General features: G+C 34.8%; 1 protein-coding gene across 1 annotated transcript in view; it reads left to right on the forward strand.

The window, feature by feature from the left end:
* The window catches only part of SPEF2 (sperm flagellar 2), a 212752-nt gene that overhangs the window by 110088 nt on the left and 88693 nt on the right, over positions 1 to 13971 (forward strand). Inside the window, exons 12-13 of the mRNA XM_036746413.1 lie at positions 6418 to 6637; positions 8148 to 8278. Coding sequence (XP_036602308.1) covers positions 6418 to 6637; positions 8148 to 8278 — 351 coding nt within the window. The remainder of the gene's footprint in view (positions 1 to 6417; positions 6638 to 8147; positions 8279 to 13971) is intronic.

Below are 13971 nucleotides of genomic sequence, written 5' to 3' on the forward strand. Positions count from 1 at the left end.
ACTCTTTCAGCCATCTGTTTAGAAAAAGGATTTTCCTGGAAATGTTTTTACATAGAAGACTTTTTGACTTGTTGTTTGAGGTTGTCACTGTCCTAGGCCCATATTTCTCTGTCCTGCCATGAATGTAACTCCAGTGTGTCAAATGGATTAGAGGTACTTTTTTCTATGTGTACTTTCTAACATAAAGGAAGAGAAGAGAAAGGCTATAGGATTAATGAAGGGAAATGGTCTCCTAACTCCAAGGATTATGGAAATATGAAGACATAGCCCAGGAACTACAGGGTTCTTGGGAAAAGTAGAGCCTCATTTATCTGTATAGGGATTATATGTATAATGCTTAAAGAGAATACTAAACAAGAAAGTAAAAAATACTAAACCATCCTTATGGGTGGTAACTCCAGAAATTTTTAAGCCGCTTCTTCCTACATAGAGTGTCCCCAGGTAGAGGGTTGGATTGTATATAGTCCTTCAAAAAGACAGCATAATAAATACACTAGCTAATACCATACATATATTTATACACACATATGCATATATGTGTGGATAGTACTTTAGAGATTTATATATAATATATAATATATGAGAGAGAGAGAGAGAGAGAAACAGAGAGAGAAGGAGCACTCTTTAAGGTTTGTGGAGCACTTTACAAATATTGCCTCGATTTATCTTCACAACAAGGTAGACACTACTGTCATCTCCATTTTATAGATGAAGAAACTGTACAGAGGAAATAGAGGTTAAATGACTTGCCCAAAGTCACGTGGCAAGTAAGTGTTTGAGACTGGATTTGAACTCAGGACTTCTTGACTCCAGGTCCAATACTCTATCTACTCACACCAGCTATCTGCTTCATGAAGTACCAGAATTTTCCAAATTTGTAATGAATAAAATATTTCTGTATTGACCTGAACTTGAAGATGGGAGGAGGAAGGAATCCTGGTGCCAGCTTCTACCATTCTCTAGTAGGAAAATAACTTGCCCTGGATCCTAGGAAATAGGAACCAAATGGTAGAGGTATATACCACTCTAGGTCCTCTCAGGCCTTCTGTGTCCTCAAGTAGCTCTTAGACTGAATCCAAACTTCACAGAACAGATCCCCTTACTACAAGGATTTGTTCTATAAAACTTGGACTCGGTCAAAGGGCCACACCAGAGGACCTAGAGGGCCACACGTGGCCTTGAGGCTGCAGGTTCACCACCCCTATTATAGGATCTTAGAGAATGCCCCAGCTGTACACAGTATAAACAGGTACCAAGTATAGAATAACACAGATCCTAAGGACTAGCCCTAATGTGATTTAAACCTTTTCCAGAGCATTAGTTGTACTTTAGACCCATCCTCCTAATTATAAAGGACTTGTCAGGACCTTTCTCCTTTCCAGAAAGCATTTGATCAAGTAGGAGTCTACCAGATCAAGAAAGCCCCTTAATTCTGAATTCAGTGGCTCAAGCAAGCTCATCCTCAGTGACTGAATCTATTCCCTGCCTAAAATAAAAATATCTGGACAACGCACTTCCGCTTGTTATTAGCGTGATCACAACTTTGTGACATGTGGTACTTGAAGAGGATTCCCCCCCCCTTCCACAGATTAAGGAGTACAACCTGAACCAAATGAACTCTGTCTCTCTCATCAGCAGTATAGATGAGAGAGTCAATGACTAAGCCCTTTGGTCCAAAACCAGAACATTCCCCTCCAGGAGTTGAGAATACCTACTAAGAGTTGCCTTTATGCCAAGGCCAGGGGCATAGGGATGACAGGTGGGTAGGGCAAAGCTGACAACATTGATTACTAGAAAATATTACTATTCACCTTAATAAGCCATTTTAAAGTTTGCAGGGCTCTTCCTCCACAATCCTATAATGTAGGTAGAACAAATGTTATCATTCCATTTTATCAATGAGGATACAGAAACTTGAAAACCCCAAGAGGCTTGCCCATGTTTACTATTGAGCATTGGAGCCAAGATGCAAACCCCAGTCTCTGGTACTCTTCACCTTATATCTTGCTGAATCTCTAAGAAACAGTACAGCTTTTATGGATCCTTATCATTTAGCAATCATGAAGCGATGCTTCTGGGCAATGAGGGCACCTGGAGCATGCGTAGTAAGTCTGCATACTTATTCTGAGTATATACTGACTCTATGGGTTTTTGATACTTCTAGGTGGGGGCCAAGGGAGCAGGCTTGGGAAACTGTCTAATCATAGTACGATGACAACTGGCAGACAAGAAAAAGAACTAGTGATCTAAATAAGTAGGAAGAGTTTGGCAAATACCACAGTTCCAGGGAGGTTACATACCTGCCAGAGGTTCAATTGACATGTACAGGTGCAAGTCACTTCCAAAGATGGCAGAGATTTTATGGTATGGGATGTTCACTGAAATAGGGAGGAACAGATCCAAGAAGGTGACCAACAAAATATGAGGTCAACAAAGACAGAGTATTAATAGGGTCCTCAGGAAAGTATTATTGAGAAGGGTCATGACCTCAGTCTTGTGTGGAATCTGTATTCTTTGCCATGTTTATATTTCCTGCTGTGTACATAGGGATGAAGGGGTTGGGAGAGAGGATGTGGAAGATCCACAGGCATTTGTTTCTGTGTAGGTGAGTCAAAGTGTCAGTAGCAAGTGACATGGGATTTGTTCTTCTGGAAGATTGTTACAGATGATACATATGCAGTCAGAATGAAGCAAAAGATGATCAATAATTAATCTTCTGTGTGTGGACTGTATAGACAACCTGATCAGATAAAATATATGCTAAATAGTGTGTTTGGGGGCCTAATTTTCAGCCCAGCTTGAACTCAATGCCCATCTACCAGGTTTCTAGCTCACTTGCTATGTTTTGTTTAGGTTTAAGATAGCCCATTGCCTTTAAATAATAACTTTTTGTTGCCATCTTTTTGTTACCTAGCCTTTTACTGATAACCATTAATCAAACAAATAACACAAAGTTTAAAACATAAAGTTTTTTTATGCTTTAAAGCATAAAATTATAAAATATCAATATTATTAAATTATTATATTAATTTAACATAACATTATATTTTGTGTATTAATATAATATAATATTATTAATATTATAAAATATATTAATTATAAAATATTAAATCAAAAGCTGATGCTTGTGTCTAATTACAAATAATTCAGATAATGAGTATAGAACAGGGGAAAATTATACATCAAAGAGCATTCAACCTTAAGTCAAAGGACTTGGGATGATAAGTAGCAGAATGCTGTAGAAAGAGTATTTCACTGGGAGTCAGAAAGCCTAGATTTTCATCCCGTCTCTGCTACTTGCTAACTGTACATCAGCGAACTAGCTCCTCACCTTTCTGGGCCTTGGTTTTCAAATCCACAAATGAAGGTTCAGACCAGATTATTTCTAAGGGCCTTTCTGGCTTTAAAATTGTTTCCCTAGTTAGACTGCAGGTTATTATTAAGCCAGCAAAATACTTGTATTAAAGTAATAAAAACAAATTTTGTTTTACCATTTTAGAAGAAAAGACTTATTTCCTTAATAAATATTTTCTTTAGTTCAGGTTAACAGAAATTATTTCCAGATCTCCAGTGATATCATATCAAAGATATTGGCACAAAATATGCACAGCTATTCACAATGTTCTAATTTATGACACAGTCTCCTTGGCTAAAACCAAGAATTTTAGAGGACAAATATTGAGACACTGAGGTTAAGAGAGGCATTCTAGTAAAAATGAAGACACGGAAATAAGCAGGCATTTAATATCTCATACATTGATATGACATGAATAGAAGAACGGGTGATTGTCAGAGAAGTGTGTTGACCAGAATAAAATAAAGGTTCTATAGGATTGATCCTAATGACTAAATAGAAGCCTCAAGGCTGCAGGCTCTCCACCCCTGGCATAGATATTTGGGGAAATTGGCACGTTACTTCTATTAAATGGTTAATATAAGTATTAGCCATTCTACATTAGCCAAACAGAGAAATAACCAGGGATTGAAAAATACAACTTGGAAACTTTTGATTTGTAGCTTAATATGGGATCAAAATGTGTTGTTATCTAATGACAAATCAATGAACCTCAATGAACCTCAATGAAAGTTTCTTTCCATCCCTGAATCCTGTGATATTAAGATCTGATGAACTGTCCTGATTTTGCTGATCAAATTACCATTTTAACCAATAATATAGAATTGATGTAATTTTAAAATAGCTTTGTTCAATGAAATCTTATTCAGAAAATAATTGGGAGATGATGTTTAAGACTATGTCCAATATAGAGGATAATGGAGCATATTAATGCTAAAAGAAATCAGAATGGAGCTAAAGGCATTTAAGCTGATTAGAACTAAGAGTGGTTTTTAAATAATTTTCTTGTGCTCTTTTTCCTATGCTTTTTTATTGTTTTGATTTTCATGGGAACTCATATTGGTGGAGGAACTCTAAGTTTATTTGCAATCAAAAAAAACTTGTACTCTTTTAGCCGGGAGTGGGAGGAGGAGAGAAACAAAAACCTCAAAGCTGTAATTTTCTTAGAAAAGTAAGAATAACATTACTGAAGTCACTAGGCTGATGCATATTTGGTTGCCTAAAGTGGATTTGAATGTTGGAGGTACGAAGAAAGGGCATAATGTGGGCAGAGGAGAGACCATATCTATGTCAACTCAATGGGGCTTATTATTTGGAAATCTTTTCTAAGATTTCGATGTTTAACATGATTTGTCTCTGTTGAATTTTTCCATAGAAATTACACAATAGGATAAAACTACTTTAACAGGGCAATAAATACCATATTTCCCCATGTATAAGATGCACCTTAATTTTGGGGCCCGAAATTTGAAAAAAAATGTATTACATAAAGTTATTGAACTCAAGTTTTATTCATCTGCTCATAGCTTTCAGGCATCTTTGGGTCAAATCTGGTGCATGTGCTCATGCTTAGTCCATTCCATTTCATGAACCTGAAGCACCAATTGTGTTCTCCTTTGACATCAGTAACTTCTTTTTCATTAGCAATTCTTCTTGCCTCATGCTGAACCATCTTTGTGGATGCAGGAATTCCAATTGCCCTTTGCTCTTCAATCCATATCTTCAATTCTCTCTCTAAATCAGACCATTTTGCTGACTTGTCTTTCATGGCCTTCTGTCATGGCATTTTCAGTAGGGTTTCTTCTTCCCATAGCCAGTCCTGGATTGTTTTCTCAGTTGGAGGAGGACCAAACTTACATTCAGCAGCATGATTTCCATTCACTTTTGCAAACTGGATCATTTTTAACTTGAATTCATCACTGTACGAAAATCTTTTCTGAGCCATTTCTGGGCAGAACATGGCAAAATGTAACCTAATATACTGGTAACAAATGCAAAACAATGAGTGAGTGCAAAGACAACATTCGGGGAAAAAGCGGGAAATGCAATTAAAAAAATCTACAAACACTATATAAGACGCACCCAATTTTTAGACCCCAAATTTTTTGAAAAAAGGGTGCATCTTATACATGGGGAAATTCAGTAGTTGATTTATGTGGGCTAAAATAAAAACATACTCCAAAAATCATGTTCAGAATGGTTCATGTTTTTACTGTCAGATAGGTATATGAAGGTCAGTTTATCAATGTGCTATGAGACTGACACAATTCATAGTTGCTAACTTTATCCCATACAATCTAAGGAGAATTTTGAAGGTTTTCAAATGACAAAAAAAAAGTTGTTAATGACATTTTTCCTATAGTTCCTCCTAGGCATTTTTGTGAAAATCACAGGCTATTTTAAAGGGAAGTATGATTATAAATTATACTAATTTTGATCTCTTTTGTATTTATTAGTCATCATAGGTTTCAAATTAATTTGTTGGTAACATGAAATACTTGAATAATTGTACTGACATTCTTCCAAGTATTTCTGTGCAAATAAAAAGGTACTTTATAGAAAGTATAATTATAAATATTACCTTTTGATCTCCTCTAAATTTTTAAATTTTAGTTACTTCAGATTAATTTTGCTTATATGTAAGATATTAGATGAATTGCTATTCTTTGATTCTTAGTGATTATTGCAATCCATTTTGATTGACTTCTCTATCATATCCATACCTAAAAGTAATATAATTCAATTAATTCTTTTATATGAAGTTATGATCATTCTAGTTTCTTTCTGTCCTTTATTTGATATGCTCATGTTTTTCCTTGAATGCTTTTTACTCATAAAAATTACTGTAAAGAACTTATAAGTCATTATACAGATGATTCAGAAATTAAAAATATAAATTGCTAATATAGTATACAGTGTTTTACTATATTAAATATTATATGATATATATATTAATTATATTATATTAGCTATAGTATATTGTATATTATATAATACTTATTATATATTGATTATGTACTATACAAGTCATTAAACATATTTCACCTTTACATTTGTCGTAGACCTTTACCGGAGAGTGGACTCTCCCAGAAGAAATGTCTGAGTCTGCCATACCCCCCAATAATAACATACTGGGTCATGTGCTTCGTGTAGTTAATGAAAAGGTTTACCCTCCAAAACCAATACCGTTGGTGCCTGAGACTCCTTCCTTTTCAACTAAAGGATGCATGCTGGGAAAGACATGTAGTGGGAAAACCAGCTGTCTGAAGATTTTAGAAGAAGGTAGATTTTTAAAAAATATCTAATTGCTGCCAGACTGACTATCCAATATGAATTTGAGTGTTCCTGGTCACATATAATAGAGAATATACCATAATCTTGGCACACTATCTTTTTATGGGGAAAAAAAGTAGCAGGTCTTATAAATCTTAGCTTAACAATTCTGGGCTGCCTCTCAGTTTTTGCCTCTCATGGTCCTGCTTAATTTATTTTTCATCAATTTATACAGGTATTTCCCATGTTTCTCTTGAATTCTTCATATCTATTGTTTCCTATGTCACATTGTTTTCAATTCCCTCATACACTTCAATTTTTCAGCCATTCCCCAATCAAAGGTACTTGCTTTGTTTCTCGTTCTTTTGCTGCCACAAGAAGTGGTACTACAAATATTTTGGTTTATATGGTGCCTTCGGTATGTTTTTCACTTCTTTGGGATATATGACCAGTAGTGGGATTAATGGATTAGTCATTTTTCTAGCATAATTCAAACTTGTTTTCCAGAGCGATTGGTCCTCCAGTTGACAGGCCATCAATACTGTCTTCCAAAAGCTCTTAACAAAATTGATTACTTCCATCTTAAATCATTTTCGTACAATTTGAGGAGTGTGAAGTAAAATCTCAGAGGTGTTTTAACTTGCTTTTATCTCTATTAAAAATTTAGAGAATTTTTTCAAATAGTTGTTGATGGTTTGAAATTTCTCTTTTGAAAACTGTTCATAATATTATACCACTCTTTACTAATCAATGATTCTTGGACTTAAAAATGTCACTTCCTATATATTTGGGACTTCAGAGTTTTGTGTGATTAATGGAAATCAAAGATATTTGATGCAATTTATTTGTTATACTTTGCAATTTCTCTTTTCATTTTTGCAGCATTGATTTCTTTGTTTTGTTTGTGTAAAAGTTTCTTTCGATTTTATGTAAATATCTCTTATTTTTAAAAATTGCCTCTATCCCTTAGTTTTAAGTTTTCCCTTAACCACGAATGTCAAAGGCAACTCTTTTCAATCTGTATGTTTTTTTAAAGGATGATCACCATTTATATTTAGGTCATCAAACATGTTTAGGTCATTTTCTATTTGAAATATCACGTGGCATAACGTGAAAAATCTTGATTCACACCTAAGTGTTACCAAACACCTTTCCATTTTCCCAAGTAGTTCTTAATGAATTAGGTGCTATTCCCCAATAGTTTCTGTTCTTGGTTAGCCATAACTTTTTGTGCTGGAAACTTGCTATAATGCTATTTATAATAGAGTATATTTTTGCTGTAATACCAGTCTGTCTCATTTATAATAAAGGGGGATTTAATTACTGATGTACAGAAAGAATCTCCTTCAAAAAGGCAACTTTATTTAGAAAGTAATACTAGGGTGTAGACCCCAAAGACCCAAAAGACGGTATTATTAAAAACCAAATGAAAAACTACATGTCTTGCATATAGTTGGCACTCAATAAACATTTTCAGTTTTTTAATGAAACTAACTCAAAACATTCCACTGTATCTTAGCTTTCCATATTGAGATACTTTGTATTGACACTCTGGTTCAAGAAGCTATTCAGGCTTTCCTTATAAATGAAACAATAACTGAAGATGTGGCAAATGCGCCAGAAAAAGAAGAGTCTGAAAAAGAGATTCAGGCAAGTATAATCCTTACTTTGTTTTTCATATCTAGAACTATAGAGTTTTAGTGTTGAAACAGGCATTTCAGATTCTTTGGCTGTCCTCACATTTTATAGTTATGAAAACACAGGTCCAAAAAGTAGAGTCACTTGCTCAAGGTTTCACTGCTTATTAATAGCAGGGCTAGAACCAAAAATCAGGACTCCTGCTTCTAAAGCTCAGACTCTTTCTAGGATACCATATTGCTTCAAATTAAGTGTATTATCTGGGAGTTCTATTCAAGAACAAGTTCTGGAAGGTCCTCCTACATGGAAAGACTTTGAGTATAGACTTCGGTAAGAGATGGCAGCTGGGCTGAAGACCAACCCCATTCTGTTTTAGTGGACCATCACCAAAAATTTGGCCAGGAGGTGATGAAAATTTTTGCCCATACATAGTCATGATGACTATTTCCTGAGGCTTAGAGAGGTGGAGATTTGCCTCAGTGCTATTGGTACCTACATTGATGAAATTATGAATACTTTGAAATATTGAAGGAAGTAAACAGGGAATCAAACTCAGGCCTTCTGTGTAAAAGAGAATTCTGCTATTGAAAGAGAGAAAGGAAGAAAGTTGGAAGGGGAGAGACAGAGAGAGGAAGAAAGGGGAGGGGGGAAGATGGGAAGAGGGAGAAGAGAGAAAGAGAGAGAAAAGAAGAAAGAGAAAGAGGGTTTTTAGTTCTTTGATCATGCTATGATAACCATTTATTGTTGACATCAAATATTCACAATAAGCATGTCTCTCTTTCCCTGTTTTCCTAATGGCTACCAAACACTGAAGATCTTTGCACTGCTTAATCAAGGGATGTTCATGATGAGCTAGACTTTTAACAATATTGTCTATTCCTCAGACCTAGGCTCCCAGGTCTATTGCCCATAATAAATTATAATTGAAATCTCTGAATCTCCTTTAATGTCACTAATCTTAGCGATATAATTATATGCATTCTGTCACTCAAGTTTTAAGTTACAGAAAATCTACATCATTAATCGTATTAAAATTTAACTAATTTTGCTTTTAAAAGGAACCGCAGGAGACAGCTTCAGTAACAATAATACATTCCAAAAAAGATTCTCATGTAGAAGGTAAAACTCTATTGAATCCTTAGAGTGGTGAATGAATGAACGACTAACTGAATGAATGAATGAAACATTTATTAAGCATTTACTAGGTGCTAGGCACTGTGTGGAACACTGAGGATACAAATATAAAAAGAAAGACAATCCTTACTTTAAGTAGATGATATTCTAATAAATATATTACAGGTATAGAAAATGGTAGGTAGAGAGAGGTATTTAGGTCTGAGGAGTTAGAGTGGAGAATTCGTATATAGGACAGTTAATTTACATGCCCTTCCCAGAAACAATACTATTGATTTGATTATTGTGCCCAGAGAAAGAGGTAGAAAGTGTGTGTGGTGGGAGCGGGGAGAGGGGTGTGTTAAGGAGAGCACATATGTACATTGGCAGGCAAATATCAAAATGCCCTGAGTGGATGTTTGGTGGGTCAAGTGAAATATGAAGGTGAAGCATGGTCTGGAACCTGGGGCCAGCTGTTTGGGACCTAGGAAGAAAGCTCCAAAGATGAGTCAGTTAACTTCCCTGTGCATTCAGGACTTGGATTCTGGATGTCCAAGGAAGAGAGTGCTGGTCCAGGTGGGAAGAAGAGTATATAATGTTATTATTGAAAGCAATAGTGAATTGGGAGGATTGGCTGAGGAGAGGCAGATGCTCATAGACAAAGAGAAAGTTTCTATGTTCCACTGGGAAATAAAACAGAAACACCACTGGGATTTTTTCACTTTCATTTTTCTTTAAATTGTTGTATATAATTTGTTGAAAAGAAACTTGGGATTTTGGCATCCCAAACTCTAAAGTTTTTAGAGGGAGGTCTTGTTATTTGAGCTTCTGCTACCCCTCTGGAACCAGTATAGTAATAGGGCCATTTATTACCATTTCCTTATTAGTTTTGTGTAGGTGGGAAATAGAATCCTATTACTTAAACCTATGTGAATAATTACTTTAGAGAAAAAATTCAGTTCTTATTTCAAACAAAAATAAATTCAGTCTAGCTAGCCCAAAATCTAATATTTACTTTAGTTAGGATCTGTTTCTTAGTCATTCAGTCCCTTTGTAGAGTATCTTAGGGAAATTCAGCATTAAAATACAAAGCGACTTTGGTATATTAAATAGATTTGTAACTTTCTACCATACTGTTCAGATTTCGATCATCATATCATCAGCACTGTCAGATGAAACAAAAAGCATTTATCATATGTCAACCATTGTGCTAAGCACTTGGGTATACAAGTAGAAAAGCAAGACAGTCCCTGCTCTCAAGAAGCTCACAGCCCAATTAGGAGAAGCAACACACACACAAGTGTGTACGTGTATATATGTATGTATGTGTGTATATGTGTCTGTCAGTGCAGCTACAGGTCAGATGGCAAAGTCCAGGTGTCCAGAAGGCATAACAGCAGGGCAGATTACCGGTAAAGACAAGTGTACTACCATATTATCAAAAGGATTACAATTGACGACTCACTATTCACTATCACTGTTGGCATAGAATTAAATATTAAGTTTAGTCTTGGGGTGGGGCAGCTAGGTGGCGCAGTGAGTAGAGCACCGGCTCTGGAGTCAGGAGAACCTGAGTTCAAATCCGGCCTCAGACACTTGACACATGTACTAGCTGTGTGACCTTGGGCAAGTCACTTAACCCCAATTGCCCTGCCCAAAAAAAAAAAAAGTTTAGTCTTGGGTATCATTCCCAAGATGGCTTGGTCTTTGCATCTTTCCCTGAGGCAATCTTATGTTCTTTTTTCCCTCTGCATTGGTACTTAAAATCTAGCTCTAACATTAAAAACTTTAAATTTGTAATTTTTTTCACTTGGACAAAATTGTTTTTAATTCAAATCCTACAAACTTCTTTCCTAAAATCAATCATAAAGGAAACTGGCATGACTACTTCTTCATAAGTACCAAAGTAATTTCAGTTTGTACATATGTTCATTGCCATAGACTTGTAGGATGAGTGAATCCTTTAGGTTTTTTTTCTTCTCAACACAGGGGCCAAAATCCAAAAAATTCAAAACCTGAATATAAATAAATAGACAGGAAGCATTAAATTAAAAACAACAACAACAAAGCTCTGAGTAACATGAGAGAGGCTACCAGTCACTATAATGAGTGGTTTTACTATTACAGTTTCATGAGCAATTAAAACAAGTATTTCAAATATACTGAATGGCTTCCCCCATATATGGCAAGTAGATATATTTAGCTATTAGTTATAAATGTTATAGAAAAAATGTTCTGACCATTTCTCCTCCCTAGGTAAAGAACTTGAGAAATTACAGTCAGTCCAGGATGTGAAAGCAAGCAGCATAGGAAGAGTAAGTAACGCAATTTGATTTTGACCTTGAAAGTCCCCAAGTGAATCATTAAGCAGAGTATTCTTCTCTCATTATCTTTCCTTTCAAATAGAATGAATCAGCAATATAGTTTTTCTCATAAGAAAATATATTGGCAGATTTGCCATCCACTAAAGATGCTTTATCAAATCTCCCATTATCTCTGTATTATGCGAGTAACAAAAGAAATATAATTACTATTATTTATAGTTCAGTAAAATTATTATTAAATCTTAACAAAATGGGTGTGCAGACATTTGGAATATATTGTTCAGTGGTAAAAATTATATATTTTCTTTTTTTCTTTTTCCTATTTTGACTGTGACCATGTTTGCCTTCCATATCCCCTTTACTTTTCCACCTACCAGAATTTATTCTTAGATAACTCTAACTAGAGAAAATTATATTTATACCATAATAATTTTCTATAATTCTTTTCTTTTTAATCATTTTACTAAAGCTGCCTATTGTTATGGATCTGCCACATATACACACCTTTATTAACGAAGTTTAGTAATACTTTTCGTCTCTCAGTACTTTTATTCTCCACCTTAGGGCAAACTTATTAAGTGTTCTAGATTGTTTTCAGAGGCAATATGGTGGAGAAACAGAATTGGCTTCACAGTCTGTCTCTGACATAAATTGGCTGTGTGACATTGAGGAAATCACGTAATGCCTGGGGGCTCTAAAGATAGACAACTCTCTAAAACTTTAATTTCAGAGAAAGTGCCAACCTACATTGGAAGAGGGGGTTCCCTATATTTTCCTATGCTAATGAAATCACAGGCTCAACTCTAATCCTAAAGCCTCACATCTTTATTTGTTCAAATGATCTGTTCTCCAAGTAGATTTTCACAGTAAAATACATTTTCCAAAGCCAAAGACTCCTTACTTTAGACATCTCACAAATACATGTTCTTGGAAATACTGCTATTGCTCCTGCTGTTGCTGCTGCCACTGCTACTAATAATAATAACAATAAAAATAACAATTATTATTGATTGATGATTATTATTGAATGACAATTATTACAGGATTTATAGTGTTTTAAGGTTTGTAAGACATATTACAAATATTATCTCATTATATTCTCAAAACAATACTTACAGGTAGGTGCTATTTTAGAATCGAGCATCTTAATGACTTAATGCAAATATATCACACCTGGCAGAAAAATGTCTCAGAATTCATAGCCTGTTGATGCAGGGTCAGTAAAATCATCATACATACATACATACATACATATATATATATATATGTATGTATGTATGTATATATGTATGTATGTAGAAAACTATATGTACTTCCCTGGCTTTGAAGACATTTGTTCTCTCAATTGTTCATTACCTCATAAATGTATAACATACCTACTCAATTTTGAATCATATCTTATTTTTTGGACTGATACTAAGCTTCTTTTTTATCCCATAATTTACTTTTTGGTAAATTTTAAATAATATGAATAAATTAATAAAAAGAAATTGTTATAAGCCTTTGGGATGCATCTTTTATATAATGATTACAACCGTCACCTATTCATCTGTCTACTTGTAAGTAAAAGTTAATTATACAAGTTTAGGGAGTTATTTTATTGAAATGTTGACTTTAAAAAGATACTCCATTTTTTTTGTTATTGATGTGACTTATAAGCACATATTCATCAATTCTTGTAGCAGTCTTTTATATAGCTCAAAGACAACAGATTTTAGATGATATAGTACAATGTAGCACTGTGAGACCAAGGATTTTATTAGTATTAGAAGCTTCTAGAGAGCAGGAATGATATCTTTCATGTCTTTGTATCCCTTATATTCTTGCAGATAGCAGGCATCCAGTCAATGAGTTTCTCACAAGTGAATGTGAAGTTCTAAAATTCTTATTTGTGACTCATGTCTTCCATGTTAGCTAGTTCTCCAGAAATACCTTCAGAGTAAAGATTTCATCAAATGGAACCAAGATGCCCTAGAATGATTAGGGCATTGTCATGCTAATCAGTCCTCTTCAGCAATATTCCTGGCCTACATTTCAATTAATTGGAACTAATTAACAACCTAAAGTAAAAATCAGCACCCACTCAAAGAAAATTGTAGTAGAAGTGTTAAAGCAGAAATTATACCAAATGAACACATGATTCTGAGTCATTGGATAAGCCCTGCTAGACTGGGAAGATAAGCTCTCAGAACAGTTTTCCCCTAAAATCTTCCTGCTTTAGCTAGGGAGACATGGCCCAATTCAGTAGTAGACTGGATAAAAAATTTA

Source organism: Trichosurus vulpecula, chromosome 1, assembly GCF_011100635.1.
Source record: "Trichosurus vulpecula isolate mTriVul1 chromosome 1, mTriVul1.pri, whole genome shotgun sequence".
Lineage (NCBI taxonomy): Eukaryota > Metazoa > Chordata > Mammalia > Diprotodontia > Phalangeridae > Trichosurus > Trichosurus vulpecula.